The sequence below is a fragment of the Porites lutea genome, chromosome 3 (assembly GCF_958299795.1).
Source record: "Porites lutea chromosome 3, jaPorLute2.1, whole genome shotgun sequence".
NCBI classification, from domain to species: domain Eukaryota; kingdom Metazoa; phylum Cnidaria; class Anthozoa; order Scleractinia; family Poritidae; genus Porites; species Porites lutea.
In genome coordinates this window covers 2,443,690-2,457,673 of record NC_133203.1, presented here as the reverse complement: position 1 = coordinate 2,457,673, position 13,984 = coordinate 2,443,690, and the positions used below count along the sequence as shown (strand labels likewise).

General features: G+C 39.6%; 1 protein-coding gene across 1 annotated transcript; it reads left to right on the top strand.

Moving 5' to 3' along the window:
• The first annotated feature begins 6,143 nt into the window (after positions 1–6,143).
• LOC140930061 (uncharacterized) lies at positions 6,144–11,599 on the top strand. Its single transcript, XM_073379717.1, has 2 exons — positions 6,144–7,450; positions 7,516–11,599. Exons 1-2 carry the CDS (start codon positions 6,144–6,146, stop codon positions 11,597–11,599), a joined length of 5,391 nt encoding a protein of 1,796 aa, XP_073235818.1.
• Positions 11,600–13,984: the final 2,385 nt, after the last annotated feature.

Sequence of the window (13,984 nt, the reverse complement as noted above, 5' to 3'; positions counted from 1 at the left end):
TAGGCAATGTTCAGTAGGTCATGTTCTACCAAAATCCGGTATCAAACCTTTTCTGACCCTTGGGTTGAACGAATTCTAAAGACCAATTTTCCTACCTCGGCTACTGGACTAAACGGCCTGCTACATTTGGTCGTTCACATGTTTGCTTTGAATAAAGAAAACTGTGGCTGTTTTTAGGGCTTGCGCAGTACTAGTGTCCAGTGGCATGGTAAATTAGGGTTGGACCCATATCCAAAAATGTTACTCTTAGGGTTAGTTGCAATTTGGCGAAGTGTCATGCTTTTATCTTAAAAGTGAACAATTTTGGTCGGTAACAGCAGGGCTATAAAGCGTTTTCGAGTGCTGTCAGGTTAGACAAATTAGTTTTTTTGTAACGAAAACCACGAATCAGAAACCATATTGGAATCAGTACCAGCTCAATCTCGTGCCAATAAACAAACACAGCTGCCAGTTGCCTTGAGTTAAAACGCTCTATATTGGCTGCTCGAACGACATGTTCAAGTACTAAAAATGGTGCCGTATTCATGCTCGCAGCCGTTAGTCTTCATGCTTGTAAATTTTTAAGAGAAGAACTGAGCACAAAATTGATCAAGAAAGAATTATACTGTATATACATTTTTTCCCCAAATTCATGCGGCGGAAAAACCTTTACAGATGGTTTTAACAGCTTATGAATTCATAGATTTCCCCTATTTTTCCTTGAAAATGTTTCAGTGGGTCTCCCTACGTGAAAATATTTTTGCTTGCTAATAAGGTAAAAAAATTGGTCTTAACGAAACTATACCACATTCCCCATATATGCCTGATTAGCTAGCTTGAAAACCAACCGCAGTTTAATTAATCTTAAAATAGTATGCCCTAAAAGATATAGTGATCATAAAAGAGAGATTTATTTCAGATGTTAAAACAAAGGTATGAAAAACAAAAAAGAAAAAGAAGAATAAATATTCGGTCATAGATGATTCTAATGATTGGTCCGTCACTCGCAAGCCAGGGCAAACCTAACGATCCCAAATTTTTAACAATTATTCCTCGAGCCCGAATGGGCTCTGAGTCAAAAGCCCATGAGGCTGAATGGGCTATTGACTCAGAGGCAATGAGGGCGATAGGAATAATTGTCTTAGTAAAATCCAACTAGTTGGTCAAGAATATCGAGAATAAAAAAAATTTAGCTAGTTAAAGCTAGACTTTAATCCTTTTTTTTTGCCAAAAAGCCGGCGCTTTTCGCTACTAGTGGGCTATAACATATAGCCTAGTAGTAGCTCAACCCATCCGAACGCAGCATTGATAATAGACCACTAGTTGGATTTTACTAAAGTGGAATAACGTGGAAAATACGGCGGAAAGAAACTTCGCACAATAAGATACTAGCTTGAAACGATGTTATGTAATGTAATGGAGCCTGCGGTAAGCCCGTAATAGTGGTAAAAGGTTGTGGCTGTCTTTTTAAGAAACGCTGTTTTAATTAAGGTAGATATATTAAAACTCAAGGTTACTAGGAAACATTGTTCTTCAAAAACAATCACTGTTTCCTCGAAATTAGATAGCAATATCTAATTCGCAATTCGACGTTTGAAAAAATGGTAAAATTATCTCAGGCTTGTTGTCATTTGCAAGGCATCATATTGATTAATAGAAACTCACCTTTTTCATACATTTGGCCTTTCTTGGAGATGGCTCGCTTCATGGTACTGTTCCAAGAAGTTAATCATTTCCACATTTTTTGAAGTGTTGGACTCGAGGTTCTCGACATAACGCTGTAGACAGTAGTTGTAGTCAGAGATAATATGTTAAAATATATTTAGCGGTATGAGGTTGTAACGTCATAAATAATTCAGAAACTATTTGTTTCATTTAAGTAAAAAATCATCATTCTTTGCCCAGCTTTGCTGGTGTCACTTCGTACATATTAAATGACAAATTGAATTATTGTAAGAGGATGCATATCTTTTCGATTCAGGAAAGTACGGAGTTTTTTTTTTGGTTCTAGCTGTCATAATTTTCATTTTCAAATGATTTTTTTAACAAAATTAATCTAAAAGTTGCTAAAATTTGAGACTCGATAACATCTTTAACTTGAAATCTAATCGCGAATATTGTGTTAATTAGGGAGGGATTGGTAGTTAGATTGACTTCAGCTAATTGCTTCTTCTAATTCATTATACCTTGTTTTCTAGAAAAGTCTTTATGAAAACTTCAGTTGACCATTAAAAGGACGTTAATAGGTCAAACCCAGCAGGAGTTCTTAATTTCAGTAGGAAATATAAGTGTCAAGTATGAGGATTTCGCTTTGTAATCTTTTCTTGCTAAAACGTGTTCACATTCTAAAAATTTTCGCGAGATTTCTCATTCAAGCTATTCTTAAGATAAACAACAATGTCGCCCAATATCTACTGTACTACGTATGATTTACTGACTCGTGTTATTTACAGTCAGGGATGAGCAATACTTTTTTGAATATGTCTGAGTTTGCCATAAAGGCTCGCAGACAAGGTCACTAGGTCATTGGGATTATTATTATTAGCATTATTATTTCCATTTTGCATTTACACAAGCTTCTTGTAATTCGGAACGATCGCAGACACAGGGCTTTATTTCATAAATCTTATTGGACTATTTAATCATTTTTTCTCACTCAAAACGTGATATGTTTGAATTTGCTGTAAATGCTCGGAGACAAACTCGTAATTTTTTTCGCGGTGATGGTAATATAAGGTCACCAGTTATGAATCGGATCGATGAATTGAGCAGACAAACTTAACCATCTTTTTATATAATTGGATTGTTCCATCTTATTTTATTATTAATTTTTAAGTTTGCATTGATACAATGTCCTTGTAATTCGGAATGATCGCGAACACAAGGCTAGGCAAGGTTCTTATTTAATAAAAGTAGTAATTACTACGCAACTTCAAATTTTAGAGTTGCAAGTTGATTCCTATATTCCAGAGATTCACGAACGATGTCACAAAAATAATAATTAAACAAAGTAAAAGAAACTGGTTTAGAGCAAGAAAAAACTAAAATTATTATTTAATGTAATTTCAAAAGAAACAGACTAAACAACGAACTAGTTATGACTGAAATTCGTTCCCTTTAATTTTTACATTTTTACTATATGATGTAGCACAAAGTTAACAAGCGAATTACGATTGGGTTCGAACAATGCACGGACATAAGTTCTAGCCAATCACAGGGCGTAAAAAGAGACCTAGTGTAGTCGCTAAATCTATTTACAAAGAGCTGTCACTGCAATCTTCAATTTGAAACGCTTGTGTCAACATGGATTTGAGGTCTTGGACTAAATATTGTTTTGTTTTATTGTTTTATTATCATTTTGCCATACAAGTTCAATATATAGATAAATTTTAAAAATAAAAGATGAGGCAAGGGAGCCCAAGAAAGAAAATGAGGCTTAATTGAATAGGACCATCTTAAAATTGGTTTTAACCCCGGTGAATAATAAATGAAATTTTCAAAAACCTGTTTTTGGCTACCTAGAGGGCTTTTGAAGTTCTGCAAATAAACATACAAGAGAAGCTATTAAATTTTTTTTCTTTCTGTAATCTTTTACTCTGGAGGGGAAGGGGGCCGGGGAGAGGATATGAGCTATATAAGCGCGATGCCGGTAGTTTGACTTTGAAGAACCTGTACCTTTGAAGTACCTCTATCAGAGTGACAACAATATGAAAAAAGATCTTGCTTTTTTATCTTTGTTTTTATCATCATTTATGTAATTATTGTAATCACGTATTTAGTGATCAATCTTCTAATGCCGTATGTAGATATTTATACAGAGGCTGTTGTCATTTCAATATGTATAAAACAAATCAATTGACCGGAAATGTTTACAACGATTCCGAGGTAACAGTAAAGGTGAAGGAAGATATAAGATCTTGCTATGCAAAGTATGTTTTCTTGCTAGGAGAGACAAACAACGTGATCGTGAGCCTAGTCCTTTTGGGCCTCTTTACTGATCGAAATGACGCATTTTCCTACCCTTTCATATACTTCAGCTACTCTTTTGTATACCTGAAACCTAAAAAAGGTACCCCTTTCGCGCGGAGTCTCCCCATACAGGCAATTATGTGGAGTGCGCCCCATGATAAAAAGCGCCATCGGTAGCCCATTTTTGAGCCATATATGACCTCAGGAATGAACACTCTTATCTTATGCACACGCTAGCCTGTGTACAGACGTCCCTTCTATGATAGTTCAAAAAATTGAATGAGTTCATTTTTATCCGGTCGGTCCGCAGTGTATAAAAATACTACCGATAATAAACTAAAAAAAAAAGTTTTCTTCGCTTAAACACTCTGTTCATGTCGAACCAGTTTGGTTTAGTTTAGACAATTTATCTCTGTGCGCCGCTCTAGCTACAGCTCAATTGCACGCGATTAAAGAAAATTTGAGATGCGCTGAAGCTTTTCTCCTACGAACGGGACGATTTTTTCTTAATGTTTTCCTCAAATAAAGAGACAAGCTGACAGGGTTTATTTCACAGCTTCAATCCTCACAGTACAATGGCTCGCTCACACATTACACGAAATCGAGACTTCCTTGAATCTATAAGCTTTGGTTTTTAATCCGATCTGTCAGCAAGTTCTCTTTCGCTCAGTTATGTTGTTAATTTAATTGAATACTTCGAATGTTTAACCCCGCAATCAGTAAAAATCTGACAGACGAGGAAAACTATTAATAACAAAGTTTAAAAGGAGTAAAATCACGCCATCTCACAATCACGCTACATATATACTTGCTTCATAACACCTAGTCGGAAAAATTTTAGTTTCCGCGAAACAGAAAAAATGCCCAATCCGCAAAAATAATCAACCGCAAAAATTCCGTGCCACATGGTACACCCACCTAGCTTGCTTTGTATTTGCAAGTAAAAGAGCAGGGAGGGGTTGGGGAAGAAAAGAAGGAAACAGTGTTTCTTTCTTTCCCCTCCTCATCCCCCCTCTTTCATTTTTTAGTTCTCGTTTCATTTCTCGCGAGGTCAAAACCGAAAATCCCTCTCCACGGTCTGTTTATGCTCCGTAACCAAACTGAAACGCTTGCTACGCAGGCTAGGCGACGGTGTGTCTGAGTTTTTCTGGTCTGAGGTCTGAATTAGAAGATGGCAGCTACCAAATGGGCCAGTTTCAATGCAGAACCCAATGAACACTCTTCTGATCGCATACAGTTGCTTGATTTGCAGTCCTCACCGATGGAAGACCCAGAAGCCAAGCAAACTTACGAAGATGACAATGGACGACAGGGACGATATCTAAAACAACCGGCACAAAATATTGTGATAGGTCGGCGTATGTTACCCGTCTTAATAGCTGTTCTGGTCTTATCTATCTTGGCAATGGTTGTTACACTGACCTTAACTGTAACGATGTTGTCTAAAAACGTCCCTTATCCTATGAAAGATGTTTATGGAACCAAAGGAGCAGGTAAAACTAATAATTACTAATTGAACATTTGATAACTTGTCTCTTCTGATACGATGTTCTCGCTAAAACTGACTCGTAGTAGAATGACGACGGCTATCGGGTGTCGTAATTTGTAATAATTTTGTCGTAATTTGTAATAAAAAATCTTTCGTAATTTGTAACAACACTTTGTCGGCGTATTTTGTAATAAGAAAAGCTGACGCAATTTGCAATAATTTTGCACATTGAATGTGCCGCCAGCTAATTTGAATAAGTAATTCAAAACCAAGGCCTGACAGCTCTCGGCTCTTGAGGTGTCAGTTGAATACCCAGCAGGATTTCAATTTCCCACAAATAGCTCAAGCTACCATAGACTGTGTTGTAAACAAGATAGGACTGGGCCGAGATAGCTCGAGAACACGTGACAAATAGGCGTGAGAAGATGTGTAATCGGATCATTCATTAATTCAGTGTTTTCCTTCATCTAGTTCGGAACGGATTTCAGTATCTCGGAATGGATCTCAACTTTTAGGCGGAATCAGTCTTGTATGGAAAATTACCTGTTATCTGAATAAAGAGTATGGTCATTTCAACATTTTTGGTGCCGAGACCCGGGATGAATGAACTGAGCGGAAAGAACTGACGCGGATCGGAAACGAACAGAAGACAACAAGTCATAACGCATGTTACACGGATCATTTCACGGTGGAAAAGTTTAAAACAATGTCAGATCTCAAGAAAAAAATTTTGGAACGGTCGGGCTTTAGAGTCTACGTGCGAAAGGTTGTAAGTACAGTCAGAGAATTGCTCCAAGAAGAGGACGTGGAAAATATTCGCCCAACGCTAGAGTCTCACAAGATCAACCTCGAGAAACAGCAGAAACAGATCGAAACTCTCAACCAAGAAATCGCGGAATTAGTGGGAGCGGATGCAATTGAAAAAGAAATATTAGACCGCTGTGAATTCGAAGCTTCCCTTCAAGAAACAATTTCGCTTATTTCTTCACGGTTATCGTTTGCCAAGGAATCCAAAAATTCAGCCGAGACAACGCCGTCGTTAAATCAACAAGAAGCTCCGATTGGCGCCAAAACGAGTAGCAAGGCTAAACTTCCAAAACTCACTTTGCCAAAGTTCGCTGGCGATCCCACAGAATGGACAACATTTTGGGACAGTTTCTCATCTGCTATCCATTTAAGCGAGGAACTCAGCGAAATCGACAAATTTCAGTATTTGAAATCCTTGTTAGTGGGAACTGCGGCCGAAACTATTTCGGGTTTGCCCTTGAGCGGGTCGAATTACAACCATGCGGTCGATCTTCTCATGAAACGGTTTGGAAGTAAACAAGTAATTATTTCAAAACACATTGAAATGTTGATGCAGCTGCCAAAACTGAATAATTCCAGTGATTTGAAACAACTACGGCAACTTTTGGACAAAACTGAAGCGGCCATCCGAAGTTTACAAGGAATCGGTGTATCATCTGAGACATACGGAACATTTCTCACGCCTGTCATAATGGCCAAAATACCGCAAGAGTTACGTCTTATTTTAAGTCGTGGTATGTCCGACGAATGGGACTTGGACACTCTGATGAAATCCTTTGCGGAAGAATTACAAATACGGGAAAGGTGTACGCTGGGACCGGTTTCAGAGCAAACGCCAAAGTTGGGAGTGAAGGAAAAACGAGACTTCGGATTTGGATTTCGTCACGGTCAAATCAGGGGACCTCCCACTTCATCAACGTTGTTTTCAAACCAAGAAGGACCACTGCCGAACAAAGAAATGTGGTGTACTTTTTGCAACGGCCCTCATCCATCAAACAGGTGTGCTGTTGTTACTGATCCTGAGACAAAGAAGAACATTCTCCGACAGAAAGGACGATGTTTTGGTTGTTTAAGGAGTGGTCACATCAGTAAGGATTGTTCAGCTAGATGTTATCGTTGTGGCGGGAAACATCATTTATCTTTGGCAGCATGCAGAAACAACCGATGCAGTTTAGACAAACCCGCGGCGCTACACAGGAAAAAACTGTGAGTACAAATTTGTATTTCACTCAGGATGTTAAGAACAATTGTGTTTTGTTACAAACGGCTAGAGCAAAGGTCGGAAATCCCAGTGGCGATGTTTATTGTAATGTGAGAATTCTGCTTGATTCTTGTGCTCAGAAGTCCTACATAAGCACTAGGTTGAGAAACGAATTATGTCTGCCTTCAATTGGAACGGAAACAGTTTTAATTAAAACATTTGGAAACAATGAACCCTCGCTAAAGGAATGTAATATTGTTCAGTTTGCGTTGGAGTGCCAGGACAATTTGAGAGTGTTCATCAATGCTTATGAGGTTGAATTAATCTGTGGTCCTATTGCAAATCAAACCATTGAAATAGCACAGCAGTGTTATCCGCATTTGCAAGGTTTGCCTCTTGCTGATTATTCACGAGGTGATGAAGGTCTAGAAATTGATGTCATGCTGGGAGCTGATTACTATTGGACTGTTGTTCAAAATCATGTGGTACGGGGGGAGTTGCATGGCCCAGTAGCAATCCGTACAAGATTGGGTTATGTGCTGAGTGGACCTGTCAATGTTGCATGTTCCGATCGCTGTCCTTCAAGTGTTAATATGTCCCATGTAATGAAAACTGAGTGTCAAGTGGTTACGGAAGATTTTAATGCAGATGATGCCTCACTCAAAGAACAACTAGCCAAGTTTTGGGACTATGACACTCTTGGAGTTAAAGGAAAGGAAGAAGATTTCTGTGAAGAGTATCTAACTAAAGTAAGATTCAATGGTGACCGCTATGAAGTTTCTCTCCCATTCAAGAAAGAACACCCCATCATTCCAGACAATCACTCTTTGGCACGAAACCGTCTGGTCTCCTTGTTGAAAAGATTGAAGTCATCGGAATCAAAGTTACTAAACCAGTATGATAATGTAATCAAAGAACAGTTGGACTCTGGTGTTGTTGAAGTGATTGACAAGCCTGAAGAGGAAGTTGTCCCAGGAACTGTTCATTACATTCCTCACAAGGAAGTACTGAAGGAAGATCGAACTACCACTAAACTGCGAGTTGTTTATGATGCTAGCGCAAAGTCTTACAGTGAACCAAGTTTGAATGACTGTCTTTTATCTGGACCTGCATTAACTCCATTGCTTTTTGATATCCTGTTGAGATTTCGTCTCCCAAAAATTGCTTTGATCGGAGATTTAGAGAAGGCATTTCTTAATGTCGAAGTCAAGCCGGAGGATAGGAATTTGCTGAGGTTCTTATGGATTGATGATGTCAACTCCTTGAATCCAGAAATAATAAAGTTAAGATTTACGCGGTTAGTGTTTGGCCTTGTCTGTTCTCCATTCATTCTGAATGTGACATTAAGGAACCACTTATCAAAGTATGAGAACATTGACCCAGAGTTTGTGAGCATTGTAATCAAAGCCTTGTATGTTGATGACTTTGCATCTGGAAAGAACACTGTATTGGACTGTTTTGAACTTTATCAGAAGCTGAAAACACGTTTCAGGGAAGGAGGATTTAATATGAGGAAGTGGGCGTCAAACAGCAGCGAGTTAAACGAATTAATAAAGAAAGAAGAGACTACTCTGTTATCTGGAAAACCTGCAGTGGAACCAACCAAGTCTGTTGAAACTGAAACTATTGATCAACCAAAGTCTACTAACAGCAATGCCATGAATGAAGAAACTGTTGTCAAGGTCATGGGTGTTATGTGGGACAAGTCAGAAGACTGTTTCAAGTTTGATCTCAGCGCATTCTCTAAGCAGACATTGAGTGGAACTCTAACAAAACGAAAACTGTTGAGCGTTACCGCTCGATTCTATGATCCACTAGGCTTACTGTCACCACTTATTCTGCCATTTAAATGCATGTTTCAAGAAATTTGCCAGCTGAAGGTTGAATGGGATGAAGCTCTTCCGGAAGACCTCACTTCACGTTGGAAGGAATTGGTGGAAGACATAGAAGGAGTTTCAAGTTTTACAATCCCCCGTTGCATCATGGATGGAATAGAAGCAGAGCAGGTCAAATGTATTCAGCTACATGGGTTTGCAGATGCAAGCAGGATTGCTTATGGTGCAAATGTGTATGTTCGGGTGACAACGTCTGATGGACACTATTCACACCTGCTAGCCTCGAAGACCCGAGTGACCCCTTTGAAAGGAGAAACAATTCCTCGACTTGAACTGATGGCTTGTTTGACATTAGCCCTTCTCATTACAGCAGTGTATAAGGCGCTGGCATGTACAATTGAAGTTGATGCAGTAATTAACTGGACTGATTCTCAAATTGTGTGGTGGTGGATCAATGGTGAATCAAAGCAATTTAAGCAGTTCGTCCAAAATCGGGTAGAGAACATAAGGAGTCTTTGGAGCAAGGAACACTGGAGATATTGCCCATCTGAGCTTAACCCAAGTGACATTGCTTCACGAGGTTCTAAAGCATCTGATCTTGTATCCAATGATCTCTGGTGGAAGGGAGCTCCATTCCTAGAAAAAGAAGAAAGGCAATGGCCAAATGTGCCTAACTGTCCCATCACTGGAGAAAAAGTGACAAGTGAAGCTGTAAAAGAGTTGAAAGTTGGAGATGCAACTAAAACTTCAAGTTTCATGACAGCATCATCCAAGGTCTCTCAGAGTGTTTCAGAAGTCATTGAGCCGGAAAGATTCAGTAGTTTTAGCAGGCTTATCAGAGTGACAGCCCTCGTCCTGAAGTTCATTCGCAAAGTCAAGAGAAGCATGGAGACCCAACCTGACCTTAATATGCAGGAGATAATTGCAGCAGAGCACCTGTGGTACAAGGAAATGCAATTGAAACTGGATGAGAAGGAAAAGTCTAGTACAGTATGGGAACAATTAGGAGTCTTCAAGGATGCCGATGGGGTCCTACGATGCAAAGGTCGGATCCAGAACTGTTCACTGCCATATTCAGCCAAATTTCCTGTCTTGTTACCAAGGAAACAGTACTTCACACAACTGGTGATTAGACAGTCTCATGAGAATGTGAAGCACAATGGAGTTAGAGAAACACTAACTGAAGTTCGCAGCAAGTTTTGGATAATCAAGGGAAGGCAAGCAGTCAAGGATGTTCTTTTCAAGTGTGTGATTTGCAAGAAGATGCTGGGAAAAGCTTTTAGTACTCCACCCACTCCTCCGCTACCCACCTCTAGAGTCTCGGATGATTTGGCTTTCACTAAAGTCGGTGTGGACTTTGCCGGACCGCTTTATGTTAAGAATATCTACCAATCTGGTGGGGAGATGTACAAGTGCTATATTGCTCTGTTTACGTGCGCCAGCACTAGAGCTATCCACCTTGAACTTACTCCAGACCTGTCTGCAAATTCATTTATACGAGTTTTGAAGAGATTCATCGGGAGAAGAGGATTCCCAGGCCTGATAATTTCAGACAATGGAGCAACTTTCAAGGATGCTAAAGTGAAGAAGTTTACCCTTGAAAGAAACATCGAATGGAAATTCAATGTACCTACAGCAAGCTGGTGGGGTGGTTTTTTCGAAATATGCGTCAAGCTTGTAAAGAGGTGCCTCAAGAAAGTTCTAGGAAATGCAAAACTCAGCTATGAGGAACTAGAATCAGTCTTGATTGAAACTGAAGGTGTTCTAAATTCTAGACCCCTAACTTATGTCTACGAAGAGTTGTCAGAGGATCCACTCACGCCCTCTCATCTCGTAATTGGTCGAAGATTACTTGATAAGCCTACCGTATCCACAGAATCTCTGCGCACAATGGGACGACGTGAAAGATATCTGCAAAGCCTCCTCACTCACTTCAAGAATCGATGGAGAACAGAATATTTGACAGGAATCCGGGAGTACCAGAAACTCAAGGTAGCAGAGCCAAAGAGAGCAATTCAAGTAGGGGACATTGTGCATATCCATGCGGATAAGAAACCGAGACAACAGTGGAGGATGGGTAAAGTAGAAAAGCTTCTACGCGGAAGGGATGATGTAGTGCGTGCAGCAGAAGTGGTTACAGTGGACAATTCTCTTCGCCAGGTTCGCTTAAAACGACCAATTCAGAAGCTCTACCCACTTGAAGTCAATGCGCGCGATGAGGATCCAGTTAGTGTAGTAGGAGCTAGTGTGCATCCCGGAAGCAGAAACATTCAGGTGGTCAGAGATGAGGATATTCCAGCAGTGACTATTGCTACTTAATCTGTCTGAGCAGAGACTTTGGAGTCTTCGAACATTGAACTAAATCTTGAGTTATTAGTTTTTCTCACCTTGTGATTGACTTCGTCAATCAGGGGGGAGTGTGTTGTAAACAAGATAGGACTGGGCCGAGATAGCTCGAGAACACGTGACAAATAGGCGTGAGAAGATGTGTAATCGGATCATTCATTAATTCAGTGTTTTCCTTTATCTAGTTCGGAACGGATTTCAGTATCTCGGAATGGATCTCAACTTTTAGGCGGAATCAGTCTTGTATGGAAAATTACCTGTTATCTGAATAAAGAGTATGGTCATTTCAACAGACTGAAATAAAAGTAACCGCAATATCCGATTAAAGCAAGATTTCAAAATTTAAATATTTTTTCTCCCCTGCTAACCGCTCTTCCGAGGTACTTACTATCTCGGTAATAATATATAAAACGGCGTAAACGTTTTACCTGACGCCTTTTTCAGTCTCGGGCAGTAACATAGTATGAAGTGGTGGTCGGTAAACTCAAGAAATCAGTTTTGTGACTGATAACACATAGATGTCTTTATACTGCAACTTTGAAACTATTTGAGCGACTTCCTGAAATGCCAGAAAAATACTTTCCCGATTTTAAGACATTAAATTCGTAAAATTCCTTATACTCTACTTTAACATCACCAAATTCGACAAAAGCCTTTACTACTGTATCAGCATGTAAAGGCATCAAATCCTTATAAAGCCGACAGAAACAGACAGGTACCGATATGATTTGGGATTTGTGTCTACTGCTTTTATATCAAGCAAATGAACTAGTTCTGACGATACGTAGCCTGCGTGGCAGGCGCAAAAAGGGGAGGTGGAGGGGGAGGGGGAGGGAGAAAAGCTCCCTATTTCCTGCTATCGTTTCAATCAAGACTGATTGAACCATTTAGGACATTCAACTCTTTTTCAAATTCAGATTTCAATCAACAACGGCCCCACTAACAGAGGAGGGTCTCCCTGTTGTTCGTCATATCGTGTTTAGATAAGATAAGATAAGATAAGATAATTTATTTAATGTCAGATACACAGGGGGTGGTCTCCCAATCCCCCAAGCCACGGGCTCATGATAAAAGTGTTTGACAATGACTGCTTTAGCAAATCCCAAAAGTAGACAGGAACTAATATTTACAAATTGAATTTAAACTAATCAACTAATTTATTTCTCATTTATTATTTGCGGTTATCAAGACAGTTGTGCGTTTGATGAGGTGAAAAAACAGCTGACCGAGTTAAAACAAGAAATAAGGGCTACGAAAGTAAATGAAACCGGAGAACTCACAGTGTTTGATGAGGCGATACAACGGATGGCCGCGGAGTTAAAACAAGAAATAAGGTCTACGAAACTAAATGAAACTGGAGAACACATCGCGTTTGATGAGATGATACAACGGATGGCCGCGGAGTTAAAACAAGAGATAAGGTCTACGAAAGTAAATGAAACTGGAGAACACAGAGTGTTTGATGAGATGATACAACGGATGGCCGCGGAGTTAAAACAAGAAATAAGGTCTACGAAAGTAAATGAAACTGGAGAACACAGAGTGTTTGATGAGATGATACAACGGATGGCCGCGGAGTTAAAACAAGAAATAAGGTCTACGAAACTAAATGAAACTGGAGAACACAGAGTGTTTGATGAGATGATACAACGGATGGCCGCGGAGTTAAAACAAGAAATAAGGTCTACGAAACTAAATGAAACTGGAGAACACAGAGTGTTTGATGAGATGATACAACGGATGGCCGTGGAGTTAAAGCAAGAAATAAGGTCTACGAAAGTAAATGAAACTGGAGAACACAGAGTGTTTGGTGAGATGATACAACGGATGGCCGCGGAGTTAAAACAAGAAATAAGGTCTACGAAAGTAAATGAAACTGGAGAACACAGAGTGTTTGGTGAGATGATACAACGGATGGCCGTGGAGTTAAAACAAGAGATAAGGTCTACGAAAGTAAATGAAATTGGAGAACACAGAGTGTTTGATGAGATGATACAACGGATGGCCGCAGAGTTAAAACAAGAAATAAGGTCTACGAAAGTAAATGAAACTGGAGAACACAGAGTGTTTGGTGAGATGATACAACGGATGGCTGTGCAGTTAAAACAAGAGATAAGGTCCACGAAAGTAAATGAAACTGGAGAACACAGAGTGTTTGATGAGATGATACAACGGATGGCCGCGGAGTTAAAACAAGAAATAAGGTCTACGAAAGTAAATGAAACTGGAGAACGCCGAGTGTTTGATGAGATGATACAACGGATGGCCGCGGAGTTAAAACAAGAAATAAGGTCTACGAAAGTAAATGAAACTGGAGAACACAGAGTGTTCGATGAGGTGAAACAACAGCTGACCGCG

Coding starts and splice junctions, on each gene's coding strand:
- LOC140930061 (XM_073379717.1), top strand. CDS start 6,144: ATGTCAGATCTCAAGAAAAAAATTTTGGAACGGTCGGGCTTTAGAGTC. Junction 7,451..7,515: donor GCGCTACACAGGAAAAAACT/GTGAGTACAAAT, acceptor ACAAACGGCTAG/AGCAAAGGTCGGAAATCCCA.